Source organism: Tupaia chinensis, unplaced genomic scaffold (assembly GCF_000334495.1).
Source record: "Tupaia chinensis unplaced genomic scaffold, TupChi_1.0 Scaffold000093_1, whole genome shotgun sequence".
Lineage (NCBI taxonomy): Eukaryota > Metazoa > Chordata > Mammalia > Scandentia > Tupaiidae > Tupaia > Tupaia belangeri.
In genome coordinates, this window is record NW_006159555.1 from 12,461,246 (window position 1) to 12,473,602 (window position 12,357).

Here is a 12,357-nt window from a genome sequence, read left to right on the forward strand (position 1 = left end):
GAACCGTGATTGGCTACATGGGAGTCCAGTGACATAGCCATTACGCTAACTGCTGGTCTCAATAGACTTTATTTTTTAGAGAAGTTTTAGATTCACAGAAAAATTGAGCAGAAAGTTCAGGGTTTCCATATTCCCTCTCTCTTCTTGCACAGTTTCCTCCATTACTGATGTCTTACATTAGTTGGTACACTGTGGCATCTCTGTCCTATTTTAGCAGCTCTTCAGGTATCCCCCCTCAACTTCCCAAAAGCTGAGCAATCTCAGTGTCTTAGAGTCCCTGGTGTTCAGATCTCTTCCCATCCTCCACTATCTTCTCTGGCCATACTTCTACTGGTCATTGGGCCTCTGATATAAGTGGTGTGAGGCGGCCTGACCAGGGTGACAGGCAACAAGGCTTGCATTTGTGCAGCCCAAGATCAAGTTACTTCCTTCAGATGCTGCATCACATTGTGAGATCATTTGAGACTGGTGGTGAACTAAGATCCCTGGGTCCTTTTCCTTTCCTTCCTTTTCATTTTCTTCAAAATAGTATATGTGTTTACTTTTTTTAAATTATAAAAGTAATAGGATCACATTAAATCTTTGAGGAAAACATACCCCTAACATTCAGTTCAACTTCATCTTCCAAGTCCTTTCCCACATTAACTGCTTTATTTTTCTGGTTGTAATCAAGGGGCATATATATTTTAGTGCATGAGCTTGTGAATTGCTACCAATTCCCGTTTTGTATTTTTATGGTGAGTTTTCAAACCTATATGGGAGAATTTATGTCCATCCTCAGGGCATTGGCTAATATTGGTTTGGGCCTTGGGCCTTCTCTGCTTTGTGTAGCTAGCAAAGCTAGCTTTGTATACCTCTTAGCTATTATGGTCAGCTTTGCTATGACTGGGATGAGGGCAGAGCCCTGTACTGAGCCGTTAGAGACTGTCTTCAGTTCGGCTGTGATCCTGTGACTTACTGTTTTTCAGCCAGGGATCCTTTTAACTCTATTCTACAGCCCTGAGGGCAGGTACCACTTACTCCATCAGCCACTCTGATGCTTGACCTGTGGCTTGATGTGGTGTTTTATGAGGCATGGCTCAGAACTTTCTAGTGGTCCTGCTAATAAGAACAGGGCTGGTTCAACCTGAAGACATGACTGTTTTCATACTCAAAAGTCTCTCTGACTCCATTCTAGCTAAGACTATCTATATTTTTGTTTTTGCTTATTGCCCATTCTTTGGGCAATGACAGTGAGGTCTTAGTTTGACCTTGAAAGTATAGAGCCCAAATCAGAGGCCAGCCCCACCCATATTTTTTCCTCCTTAGTACCCCGAGAGTAGAGGCCAATCCCACTACAGTGCCTCACCCTCTATTCGTACCGATTCACTCTACTGAACATCTGCTTCCATTCTACCCAGGTGTATGCTCTGACATGTGCTGTATCCCTCAGACAGCCTGTTATATTTATTCTGAAAAGATATATTAGCACATCTACTCTGATCTTTCCCGCCAAATATTTTGATTTTTTCCCTTTGGATCAAATACTGAACATTTGGCTCAAAGAACTGTGTGCCTGGAGGACATCTTTTTCTTTGGCTTCCTCCTAGAACGACTCTTACTAATACTTTGGCATATTGCCCTGAGCTTGCATTGAGGAATGTCATAAGCAAGTTGTGTGAAAATCATTCTCATGGTTGAGGACAGGATGCATGACAGCATCTGATGTCTTTGATGAGAATTTATGTGAAAATTATCCTTTTGGATGCTGTGTTTCTCCGGAGACTCTGATGAACTTTTATCTTATGGGCTCCCAAATCTGGAAGCTCATGTTTCCTTCTTCGCTATGGTTGCTTAGAAGTCAGTATCAACTACATGGCCCACATCTAGGGACAGACTTTATTTTCCTATCCAGATCTAACCATTTCTCTCAAGCATTCATCTTATCCTTTTTAATATATTTAATAAGCTGCCTCAAGTCCTTCTGGAATGAGATGCGCTTATGGCATCCTGTTCCTTTATTCTTGTAGACAGCCCCTCATGTTTAGGCTAAGATATCCAGTTTCTTTTTACTCCATATGGTCAACTGTGTGGTTTGAGTCTCGGACCTAGCAGCTTGCAAAACATGCTGGGCACAGGTTGTTATATTTAATCTCTGGCTTTCTGTCACCACCGCATTCAGTGCCTAGAATCATTTCACCTGCGAAGGCGTGAGTTTTTTTGTACTCCTCTTGCCTTTCGGGTGAAGATGACTGAAAACCTTACTGTTATCCTTGTTCATAACTAGTTTCTACATCTGGCACAGTCTCCCCTTCCGCCCTAGTAAACCAGATAGAATTGAAAAACGACTGAAAAAGATTGCTTGGGCACAATGGGAACAATTCTAACCAAAGAATTGTCGGGCCCTGCCTTCCCATCATTCTGTGAAAGATTTCTGCTATGGGGAGGACCTAACGTTTTTCAGTTTTTCTGTTCTAAGAATGGAAGTGAGGAAGCTGCTTTGGTGTGGAGGGTACATGGGCTGTCCAGAGGGGATAACAGGTGTGGGAGCCTGGGGTTGCGGGTTGCGGTGGGATAATGGGGAGAGTGAGTGACCTCATCTCTATGCCTGCCTTCTCTAGAGCTCCCTGCACCAGGAAAATGTGACAGTCTTTGGATGCTTGACTCATGAGGTGCCCTTGAGCCTGGGGGATGCAGCCCTGACCTGCTCCAAAGGTAGGGTGAGGACTAGGGGAGGAAAGGATGCCGGAAGTCTGGAGCAGGGAGGGGAGATATGAAGGAAAGGCCACCTAGGGTCTCCGGAAACTTGGGTCTGTGGGTGAGGATTTGCGTCCTGACCCCACCTTTTCCCCTGCAGAATCCCTGGCCGGCTTCCTTCTGTCTGTCAGTGCTACCTCCAGAGTGGCCAGACTGCGAATCCCTTTTCCGCAGACAGGGACCTGGTTCCTGACCCTCCGCTCTCTCTGTGGGGTGGGGCCTCGGTGAGCAGCGCGAGGGACTGGTGGGGGCAGGGGTGGGGCTTGCCCAGGCCCCCAGGTGACTGCAAATGTGTGCATAGGTTTGTGCGATGCCGCAACGCGACGGCCGAGGTGCGATTACGCACATTCCTGTCACCGTGCGTGGACGACTGCGGGCCCTACGGCCAGTGCAAGCTGCTACGCACCCACAACTACCTGTATGCGGCCTGCGAGTGCAAGGCAGGTGAGAGAGCTGGCTAGGGGGTGACTGGGACTGGCTTCCCGGGCGTCAGGGGTGGTCTGGAGGCGGTGGCCATGTCGAGTCTGTGGGTTGGAGTTGGGTCCATGGGCTGGGGTTGTGGCAGGAAAGGGTGTGGGGAGAGACTGCCTGGATTGGGGAGTAGTTTGGAGAGAATGGGAGGACAGAGCCAGAGTGGGCTTATCCTCCACTGGCAGAGGAGTGGGATTTGGCAAAAGACTGTGGGCAGAAGTATCTGCTAAACCCATGGCTGCCCTCTGTCCTCCACCCTGTGTCCTCCCCACCTGCAGGGTGGCGGGGCTGGGGCTGCACCGACAGTGCGGATGCGCTCACCTACGGCTTCCAGCTGCTGTCCACACTCCTGCTCTGCTTGAGCAACCTCATGTTTTTACCACCTGTGGTCCTGGCCATTCGGAGCCGATATGTGCTGGAAGCTGCTGTCTACACCTTCACCATGTTCTTCTCCACGGTATGCGGAAGCATCCCTGTCTTCACTGTATCTCTGTCTTCACCGTGTCCTTGTCCATCGTGCTGGGTGAGGGTCTCCATTTCCCCCATGTTCTCCGTAGGGTCAGGGATGCCTGTGCTTTCACTATGTCTTGTACAGCAGTGCTTCCCAACTTATCATTAAATATGTAGAAAATGGAATTTTTGTAAGGCACACTAGGGCATTGCACAGAGCTGCAACTTTGAACAAAGTTTGCAACTTCAAATGGGTCTTCAAAGTTTGGGTCCCCAGCTACTTCTCATCATGTCTGTGGGAACATGAGGAGACATTTACTCAATGCACTGGCCAAAAAGCTATGGAACTGGGCCTACACTTTTGCCATGTTTTCAGTATGAGGGCAGGAAATCTACACTTTCACCCACCTCTCTACCACGACAGTTTTCACCTTCATTACATCCTTTCACTATATGAGTGAGGATCAGCTTCTCTGAGCTCATCTCCTTTATTCCAGGGGTTTCTATGTCTTTATCATGTTTGTTTTTAATTGTATGAAATTTGGTTGCCATGGTCCCCTTGACTTCTCATGAGAGCTTATTAAAGACAGAGGGGCTTCCCTATATTGAACCAGTTATAGACTGGTGGCTCTTAGGGCCCTGAGAAACTTTATGGGCTCAGCTGTGTCCTAAGGCATCATGGGAAGCTCAAAGGAATAAATTTTGATGAAGATAAATATAGTTTTAAACCCCTCCACTCCCATTACAGAATCTCTACCATTTCTCCCTGTGTTTTCCCACTCCTCTAGGCAAGTTTCTTTTACAAGCAAACATCACAGGTACTATAAGGGAAAGGTAGATAAGTGAGTCAGCTAATGGGGGAGACTTCACCCTCATGTGGGATTTTTTTTCCCTCTGAAATGCTGCATCTAGGAATCTTTTCATCTCTTCTCTGGGTCCTCTGGTATCTTATTACATATAGCACCTGCCTATGAACATTGCAAAAATCTTAGGTGGATTTAGACTCTCCCTATGTCTCGGCCTTAGGATGTCACCACAGCCAATTCATGTCTCTCTGGTGTCCAGCATTACTAGACAGACCTGTGTCTAAATGATAAAAATCCTCCTTATCTAGGGGAAAGTAGGGGGCAGATGTGCTGACACTGAAGGTCACGGGGTCCTCCTGGATGCTCATCATAAATGAGGAAGGTAGGCTATATCCATGCTGCCCAGAAAGACCTTGGCCTTTCATACCATAGTCTTGCTTTACTGGCCCCCTTTGACTTGCACCAACAGTGCCTCATTCTATTTTTATATTAGACACCATTTTTCTTTCTTATTGCCAGATGCCCTTTCTATTGTTGCTTATCAAATCCTTTAGCAACAGCTGTTCCACCAGCCCACTCATGGTGACATGCAGACCTAATGTGATTCACAATTAGTAAGAGTACCATGGTCTATCAGGAGCCTGGAGTATGTGGGGAGGACATATTCATTCTCTTGGTCTTGGCACAAGCATCCAGGGTGCTGATTCCGGAGTGTTCAGTTCAGGTCTGGAAACTCTTCATTGTCTAGTTACAATGATATATCAACCTTATTAGAAAAGACCTTCCCCCAGTAGGAATACTCAAGGTGCCCCAAGTGCTTGGCACTGCATAAATAAGCAAAGTTCTTAAGTAAGCAAAAGAATAAGGACTCAAAACATGGTCAGCAATGTGGGAATCTAGTGCCTCAACCACCACATCACCTACCAGCCCCTCAACAAGTCTTTTGAAAGTCTGGGGCCAGCAGGTAGCATGGTGGTTAAGGCACTGGACTCCCACATGGTCAACTGCGGTTTGAGTCCCAGATCAGCAGCTTAAAAATCACACCAAGCACATTTGCATCTATACCCAAGATCCCAAGAGGAGAAGGGATTATGTCATGGCCATCCCTTCTAAGGTGTAATTTCTCTCTTTCTCCCTCTCTGTTTCCAGCGGGGTTATGCACCCTATGGCAAAAACCTTTAAAAAAAAAAGCCTAGGACACCCACCTAAAACATGATCATTCCAAGGTGATCTCTTCCAACAGGAACAAGATTTTTACCTTCAAAGTGTAGGAAAAGAAAAAAGATACGTAAGTTTATGTTTTGCAGCTTAGTTTAAAGGACTCAAACCTAGGGTTTTCTAATACCAATTCATTCATATCCCTAGACTTCCCTTTTTATTTCATTTTATTTTTCTAGGATTCTTAAATAATTATTTTATTTTATTTATTCATTCATTCATTTTTTAATTTGACCAGAGGGAGACAGAGAACGAGCAAGAGAGAGAGAGAGAGCAAGCAAGCAAGCCACCAGGTTCAGGACTTGAACCGTGGTCAGCCACGTGGGAGTGTCCAGCACCCTAACCACCACACCACCTGCTGATCCCTATTTTTCTAGGATTCTGACTTGTCCCTTTTTTTTTTAATTACCATGACATTTTATTAATTTTTCTTATGTTTTTTTTTTTTTTTGGCTTGTCCCTTTTTTAACTTTTTCAGTTAAAGTTTTAATTTTTGCAACTTGAATGACTGGGTGAAACTTTTAGCAAGGTCAAGGGAAAAATTAGCAATTTCTTTTTTAGCCTTTGCCTTTAGAGACTGACTTTCAAGGATGTTTTCCTGTTCTGTTGATGACAACTCTACATTTGGGCTGGATTCTGTCAGTTTTCACAGGAAACTTGGTTTCATTTCCCTCCTGCTATCTCATAAGGAAGGATTCTTTTAGATGAAGACTGGGTGTCATTGTTTGTACTGTGTGTTCAGGATATAACACTCTTCTCCCCAAACTATCCTTCCTGACCTTGCTTCCACATTCTCATTCTCATCTGTGAAACACTCAACCAGAGCCTAGGTTTCCTCCTTTCCATTCTTTCCAGAAGTCACAGATAACCCATTGCTGCCAGGGAGTGAAGAGATTTTGTTTTTGCTCAGCTATTTCTTTCCTCAATGGTTGATTCGTTATTCCTGCCTTACCCCAGGACATGCCTCTGGAGGGCCTGGAGACCTGTCTTACTGGGGTAGGATAAGGCTATCTCTTTCTTGGGCTCAGAACCCTCATTACTTAGGGTTGCCTTTAAAAAAAAATTATTTACTTATTTTAATTTTACTAGAGAGGAACAGAGAGAGAGAGAAGGAAAGTGAGAAAGCAAGCCACAAGGTCTAGGACTCGAACCATGGTTGCCTTTTAATAGTTGTTGAAGACACTGACCCAGGCTCAAAGGGTCTCTTTTTCATGGTGCAGGTGGGAGGGGGCCTGCATGCACATGCACCAGTGTGTTTTTCAAGACACTGGGTCTGGGACTTGAATCACATGATGAACCATGTGGGAATTCAGGTCACTTAACAACCGTGTCACTGGCTGGCCCTGCCACCCCAAGAGTTTATTCTTTCAAAGATCCAGTCATTTCAAAGGTTACCTTTGGATGGCACGACACAGCCTTCCTGCTGCAGCTGCATTTCAGCTTGGTGGACTTCACTCCAGCCCTGGCAGTTACTCAACTTGTTTCTCCTGTCACAAGATGCCCTCAGCACCCATGATTCTCAGAGGACCTGGGGAAACATGCAAGGGGCAGAGAGCAAGGTCAGGTCATAGAATCTGTAAAGAATTTGTTCAATTTTTTTTTTTCCCCATGAGCAAGAAAGACAGAGACGGAGACATTTCTCCAGCAGAGTCCCGATGCCATGATCCACCCCAGCTTCAGCCAGTCCTGGATCATGGCATCCATGTGCCTGCTGTATTCAGGGAGATCTTGTGAGAACCCAGAATCTTCCCCTGTGAGCCCCTCACAGAGCACCGTGTTTCACTGCAGTGCCACTGTCTGCCCCCAAGTCACAGAACCTTATGAAACTTTTTTGATACCCAAATGCTTGTATTACTCAGGCTCAGCTTCAGTGAGTAGATTTTGGTAAAGTTTATGTAGGTCAAAGCCCTTTATTCTCCTAGGATAGTGTTTTGTTTTGTTTTGTTTGTTTTAAGAGAGATATTTTTGCTATAGGGTGCATGTGCTCGCTGGAGAGACAGAGAGAGCTAGGTAGAAAGCGATAAATCACCCCCCTCCAGGGTGGATGGCTATGCTGCAATCCCTTTTCCTCCATTCTTCTCTTGGGATCTTGGGCACACATGCACATGTGCCCAGCGTGAGTTTGAAGCTGCCGGGTCTGGGACTTGAACTGTAGTTGACTACATGGGAGTCCAGCAACGTAACCATTAATACCATCTGCTGGTCCCCCCTGGCATGTTTTTCAAGCCTCCAGGTCTGGAACTCAAACCAGACAGTCAGGCATGTGGGATCCAGCTGCCTTAACCACCACACCACTGGCTGACCCTTAATTTTCTTTGTAGCCCTGCTCTATCCCCCTAACTATGCATTCTTCTTAACAAGGGGCAGGGGTGATATTAGATGAGAGCAGTGAGCCTGCCCCTGTGATGTTTGTCCTCAGTTTGGAGCTGCTTGTTCTCAGAGGTCTTGGCAAGTATGTTCTCTTTTGCTGGAGTCACAAGGCACGTGGGCACTGGACAAATCTCCAAAGGGATTGTGCTTTCGTCATCTTCGCACCAAAAATATTCTTAAAACCACATATGCTTTTAGTGTCTGACCTTGATAAATACTCAAATCACACATTGATTTTTTACGTAGGAAAAAAAAATTTTTTTTTTACGTAGAAATCCAGAGTAAATTGACAGCAAATGTCCTAAGATGAAGAGAACTTAGGCTCTCCCTAGATAATCCTTTCTATAAATAAGGGAACCCAGGATGCCAGAGGCCATGACAGCATGGTCCAGAGAGACATGGGTTGGTGCCACAGACCAAGGGAGGCTGATGGCAAATCTTTGTTCCTTCATTGGGGTGCCCAGTTCCCCTGTAGCCCCTTTGAACCTCGTGGTTTTCCTGGCCTTACTGTGATCTGCATGGCGTGGAGAGGTGCATGCTGTCCTGGCTCCACACTTTTCCTCGTGGTGAGAGGCACCATTCTTTCCTCATGGCCTTTTTTTCTTATTGTTTCCAGCTAGCCTACTCCCTGCCATCCCCAGTGGCATTGGGTGGAAGGGGATGAAGAGGGACAGCTAGTGCCGGTTCTGAGAGTGGAACCCAATTTGGAGTCTGAGTTATCGGGGGGACTGGGAGATGCAGGGGAAGTTTGGGGTCTGGTTTGACACAAAGCCAGAGCTGGGTCTCAGAGCTTGAGCTTGGGATGGGGATTATAGCTAAAACGCACATGAGCATGAGGAGATAGGAAAGGGATTCACCTCATTTTTGAGACCTGGACCTCTTGCTCTGGCATCGCCCACAGCACATTATCTTTTTATTTTTTTTTTAATTTAGAGTTTTTTGCTACAGGGCATGTATACTCGCTGGAGAGACAGAGAGACAGAAAGTGAGAAATCACACCCCACCCTCCCCCACCCCCGCCAGGGGAGATGGTCACACTGCAATCCCTTTTCCATTCTCCTCTTGGGATTTTGGGCACACACATGCAAGTGGTGGATGTGAGTTCTAAGCCACCAGGCCCAAGACTTGAACTGTGGTCGACTACATGGGAGTCCAGCAGCATACCCATTACGCCATCTGCTGGTCCCATCCCACAACATATTCTTGAGTCAGGAAGATTAAAAAGGGCTGCCAGATACATATGGCTTACAAAGCAGACCAGGCCTCCTTCCCGTAGTCTTCTTGGGGGTAGGGAGTTAGGCATTTCTCAGTTCTGCTCATCTGTCACCTCTGACCTCTGCTTCTCTGATGACAGCACACCACCTGTATGACCTCTTTCACCAGTTTCATCCACCCAGCCCTCTGCCTCAAGTCCTCTTATTGCCTCTTTCTTCCTCTAGTTCTATCATGCCTGTGACCAGCCAGGCATTGTGGTTTTCTGCATCATGGACTACGATGTACTGCAGTTCTGTGACTTCCTGGGCTCCTTAATGTCCGTGTGGGTCACCGTCATTGCCATGGCTCGCTTACAGCCCGTGATCAAACAGGTCAGTCCAGAGTGGGCCCTGGGGGACATCCATGGCCAAATCTTGAGAGCCACTCCTGATTCTCTCCCAGAAAGGTCAGTTATGGTGGCCTCTTGCCATGCTGGCCCTGCATCTGGCATGCTGTCACCTGGCTCTAGCACCATCCTTGGTGTCCTTCTCTAGGTGCTGTATCTTCTGGGGGCAATGCTGCTGTCCATGGCTCTGCAGCTTGACCGCCATGGACTCTGGAACCTACTTGGACCCAGTCTCTTCGCCCTGGGGATCTTGGCTGCAGCCTGGGTAAGGGTGGAGTGGGATGTGTGGGAGGGGTACCAGCAGGACTCGGGTGTAGGGCTCTGAGGATCTGGTCTCTGGCGTCATCCCCTGTTGCTTACAGTGCCTGCTCCACTCTGGGAGGTGCCTGTAGTCATAGCCAGGGCTCAAGGGAAGCTTGGGCCTGACCAGCTTTGGTTTCAGGGCCCTGAGTCCCACTTCTCTGTCTCTTCCAGACAGTACGCAGTGTCCGCCGCCGGCACTGCTACCCACCGACGTGGCGCCGCTGGCTTTTCTACCTGTGCCCAGGCAGCCTTATTGCTGGCAGTGCCGTCCTGCTCTACGCTTTTGTGGAGACCCGGGACAACTACTTCTACATTCACAGCATCTGGCATATGCTCATCGCAGGCAGTGTGGGCTTCTTGCTGCCCCCACGTGCCAAGACTGACCACAGGGTCCCCTCTGGAGCCCGGGCCCGGGGCTGTGGTTACCAGCTATGCATCAATGAGCAGGAGGAGCTGGGTCTTGTTGGCCCAGGAGGGGCTACCGTCAGCAGCATCTGTGTCAGCTGAGAGGAGCTTTGGTCTGGCCCTTTAGGGTACATGAACCCTCACGGTTCTTCCTGGAGGGTCTGGAGCCCTCCCAGGGACAAGAGACAAGCTGTATTTCTTGAGGACATGGAGTCTTACTCAAGGACATAGAATTCTTCCAGGGACCTGGGGCCCTTCCCAGGTCATGGAGAACTTCCCAAGGGTCCTGGAGTCTTCCTGCATCCATGGAGCCCTTCTTAATGACAGGAGTCTATGCAGGGCACAGAGCCCCCTTAGGACTCAGGAGGCCCTTGTAAGGGCATGCTGCTCTTCCCGGGGAGACAAAGCCCTAGCAAGAACATGGAATCATTCCAGAGGAAGTGGAGTTTATCATGGGGAAACTGAGTTTCCAGATTTTTCCAGAGGATCAGCGACTCTGGCCTCAGGCTTCCTTCCCAGAGGCAGCATCTGGGCTGTGCTGTGTTGGGGAAGGGGGGACTGCAGGACAGGTGGGGCTGGGGTGGCTGGTGTCCTGAGTCGATGCAGGTGGAGTCTGGTGTGTCTCCAATGAAGTACATGCTGGTTCTGTGCCGCCTTTTTTCCTGGAGTCAAGGGTGTGGGGAAGGAAGGGAAAGGGACCCTGAGGAAATCAGCATGGCCGATGGAAGCCCACCTGAACAAGCTGCTGGGGGCTACTCTCTGAGGCTTTTGGCCTATCACATGCACACCTGCATCTCTCTCACCTGGTCCCTGTGTTCATTTCCAAACACTTCCAAAGCCGATACCTTCATTCCTATTGAGTCTGGGCTGCAGTAGTGTGTGTGTGTGTGTGTGTGTGTGTGTGTGTGCACGTGTGCGTGCATGTGCAGAGATGATTTAAATCCATGAGACAGATCTCCCTCTTGACACCCACACCCAACTGGGAAGGAAGCCGAAATCTCAGGAAATTGGAGTAGCCGGTACAAATTTAAGATGAGCAAAAAATAACACAAGAATGTAACTTCTATTTTGAGCCTCCATTTTTCCTTAGTGTCAGAAATAATCTTTTGTCAATTTGGAATTTCTTCTCTTTTCACAAAGGTCATAGCTGAGTTCTAAGGGTCTTACATAGCGCCAAGATGTTGGGAGGACCTTCTCTCCAGTCACCAGAGTCCACATGCCATCTGTCACCTGAGATCGCCATCATTCTGTCTGGTCCCTGTCAGTGGTCCAGATAGGCCATCTGAATTCAGGGAGGGCCCTGAGTCATGTCTACTGCAGGGTCCTGCTCTGGGTTTCTCCTTTTTCTCCTTCCTGCTTTTTGGCTAGAGGATGTGTGCTTCAAGAGAGAGACAGAGACAGAGAGGGAGAAAACAGAAAGCATAGCCCCTCTACCCCCAGGGAAAGTTCACACTGCAATCTCTTCTCCATCTGTCCCTCCTGATGGGATTTTAGGCATGCATGCACACACACCCAGGGTGTCTCTCAAGCCATTGGGTCTGGGACTTAAACCTCAAGGTTGGCCATGTGGGATACAGCTGCCCTGTTCCCTGGGCCACAGAGCCTGCTCAAGTTTCTGTATCTTTTAAACCTATCTGGGGTTCAGCCTGTGGAGCAGGACCCAGAACTCCTCTCCTTTGGGACCCTTCTGTGCCAGTGCACTCACTACAATTTTTCCTCCTCTCTATTCCCTCCCCTTTTTGTTAATCTGGAGGTGGGGAAGCCTTATTTTTACTTATCATGTTTTCTCCTAAATATTTTATCTGTGCCTTAAGTCTGTTCCCTCCAGGGCCTGTGCTTTTGTAGCCCAAAAGCCAGAAAAACAGCCCTTCATTTTCTGCTTTTGGTGATTGTTTTAGTATCTCTTTCATAGGGGACTGAGAATGACTTGGCCACCGTAATGGCGAGAAGGCATGAGGGGCATGGGCTTGGCGTCTGTTCCCATATCGGAAATGCTTC

The 12,357-nt window shown here is 47.8% G+C and overlaps 1 protein-coding gene across 7 annotated transcripts in view; it reads left to right on the plus strand.

Annotated features, from left to right (window-relative positions):
* Positions 1 to 11,416, plus strand: part of TMEM8B (transmembrane protein 8B) — a 28,569-nt gene extending 17,153 nt beyond the window's left edge. For 4 of the 7 annotated variants that reach the window (XM_006143152.3, XM_027769843.1, XM_027769842.1 and 1 more), the window contains 7 exons: positions 2,601 to 2,694; positions 2,837 to 2,960; positions 3,038 to 3,180; positions 3,486 to 3,664; positions 9,491 to 9,637; positions 9,800 to 9,916; positions 10,130 to 11,416. In XM_006143152.3, coding sequence (XP_006143214.1) covers positions 2,601 to 2,694; positions 2,837 to 2,960; positions 3,038 to 3,180; positions 3,486 to 3,664; positions 9,491 to 9,637; positions 9,800 to 9,916; positions 10,130 to 10,486 — 1,161 coding nt within the window. In that variant the 3' untranslated portion in view covers positions 10,487 to 11,416. Of the gene's footprint in view, positions 1 to 2,600; positions 2,695 to 2,836; positions 2,961 to 3,037; positions 3,181 to 3,485; positions 3,665 to 4,771; positions 4,878 to 9,490; positions 9,638 to 9,799; positions 9,917 to 10,125 lie in introns of those variants that run through there. The other 3 variants (XM_027769840.1, XM_006143151.3, XM_027769841.1) reach the window with 3 other exon arrangements.
* Positions 11,417 to 12,357: the final 941 nt, after the last annotated feature.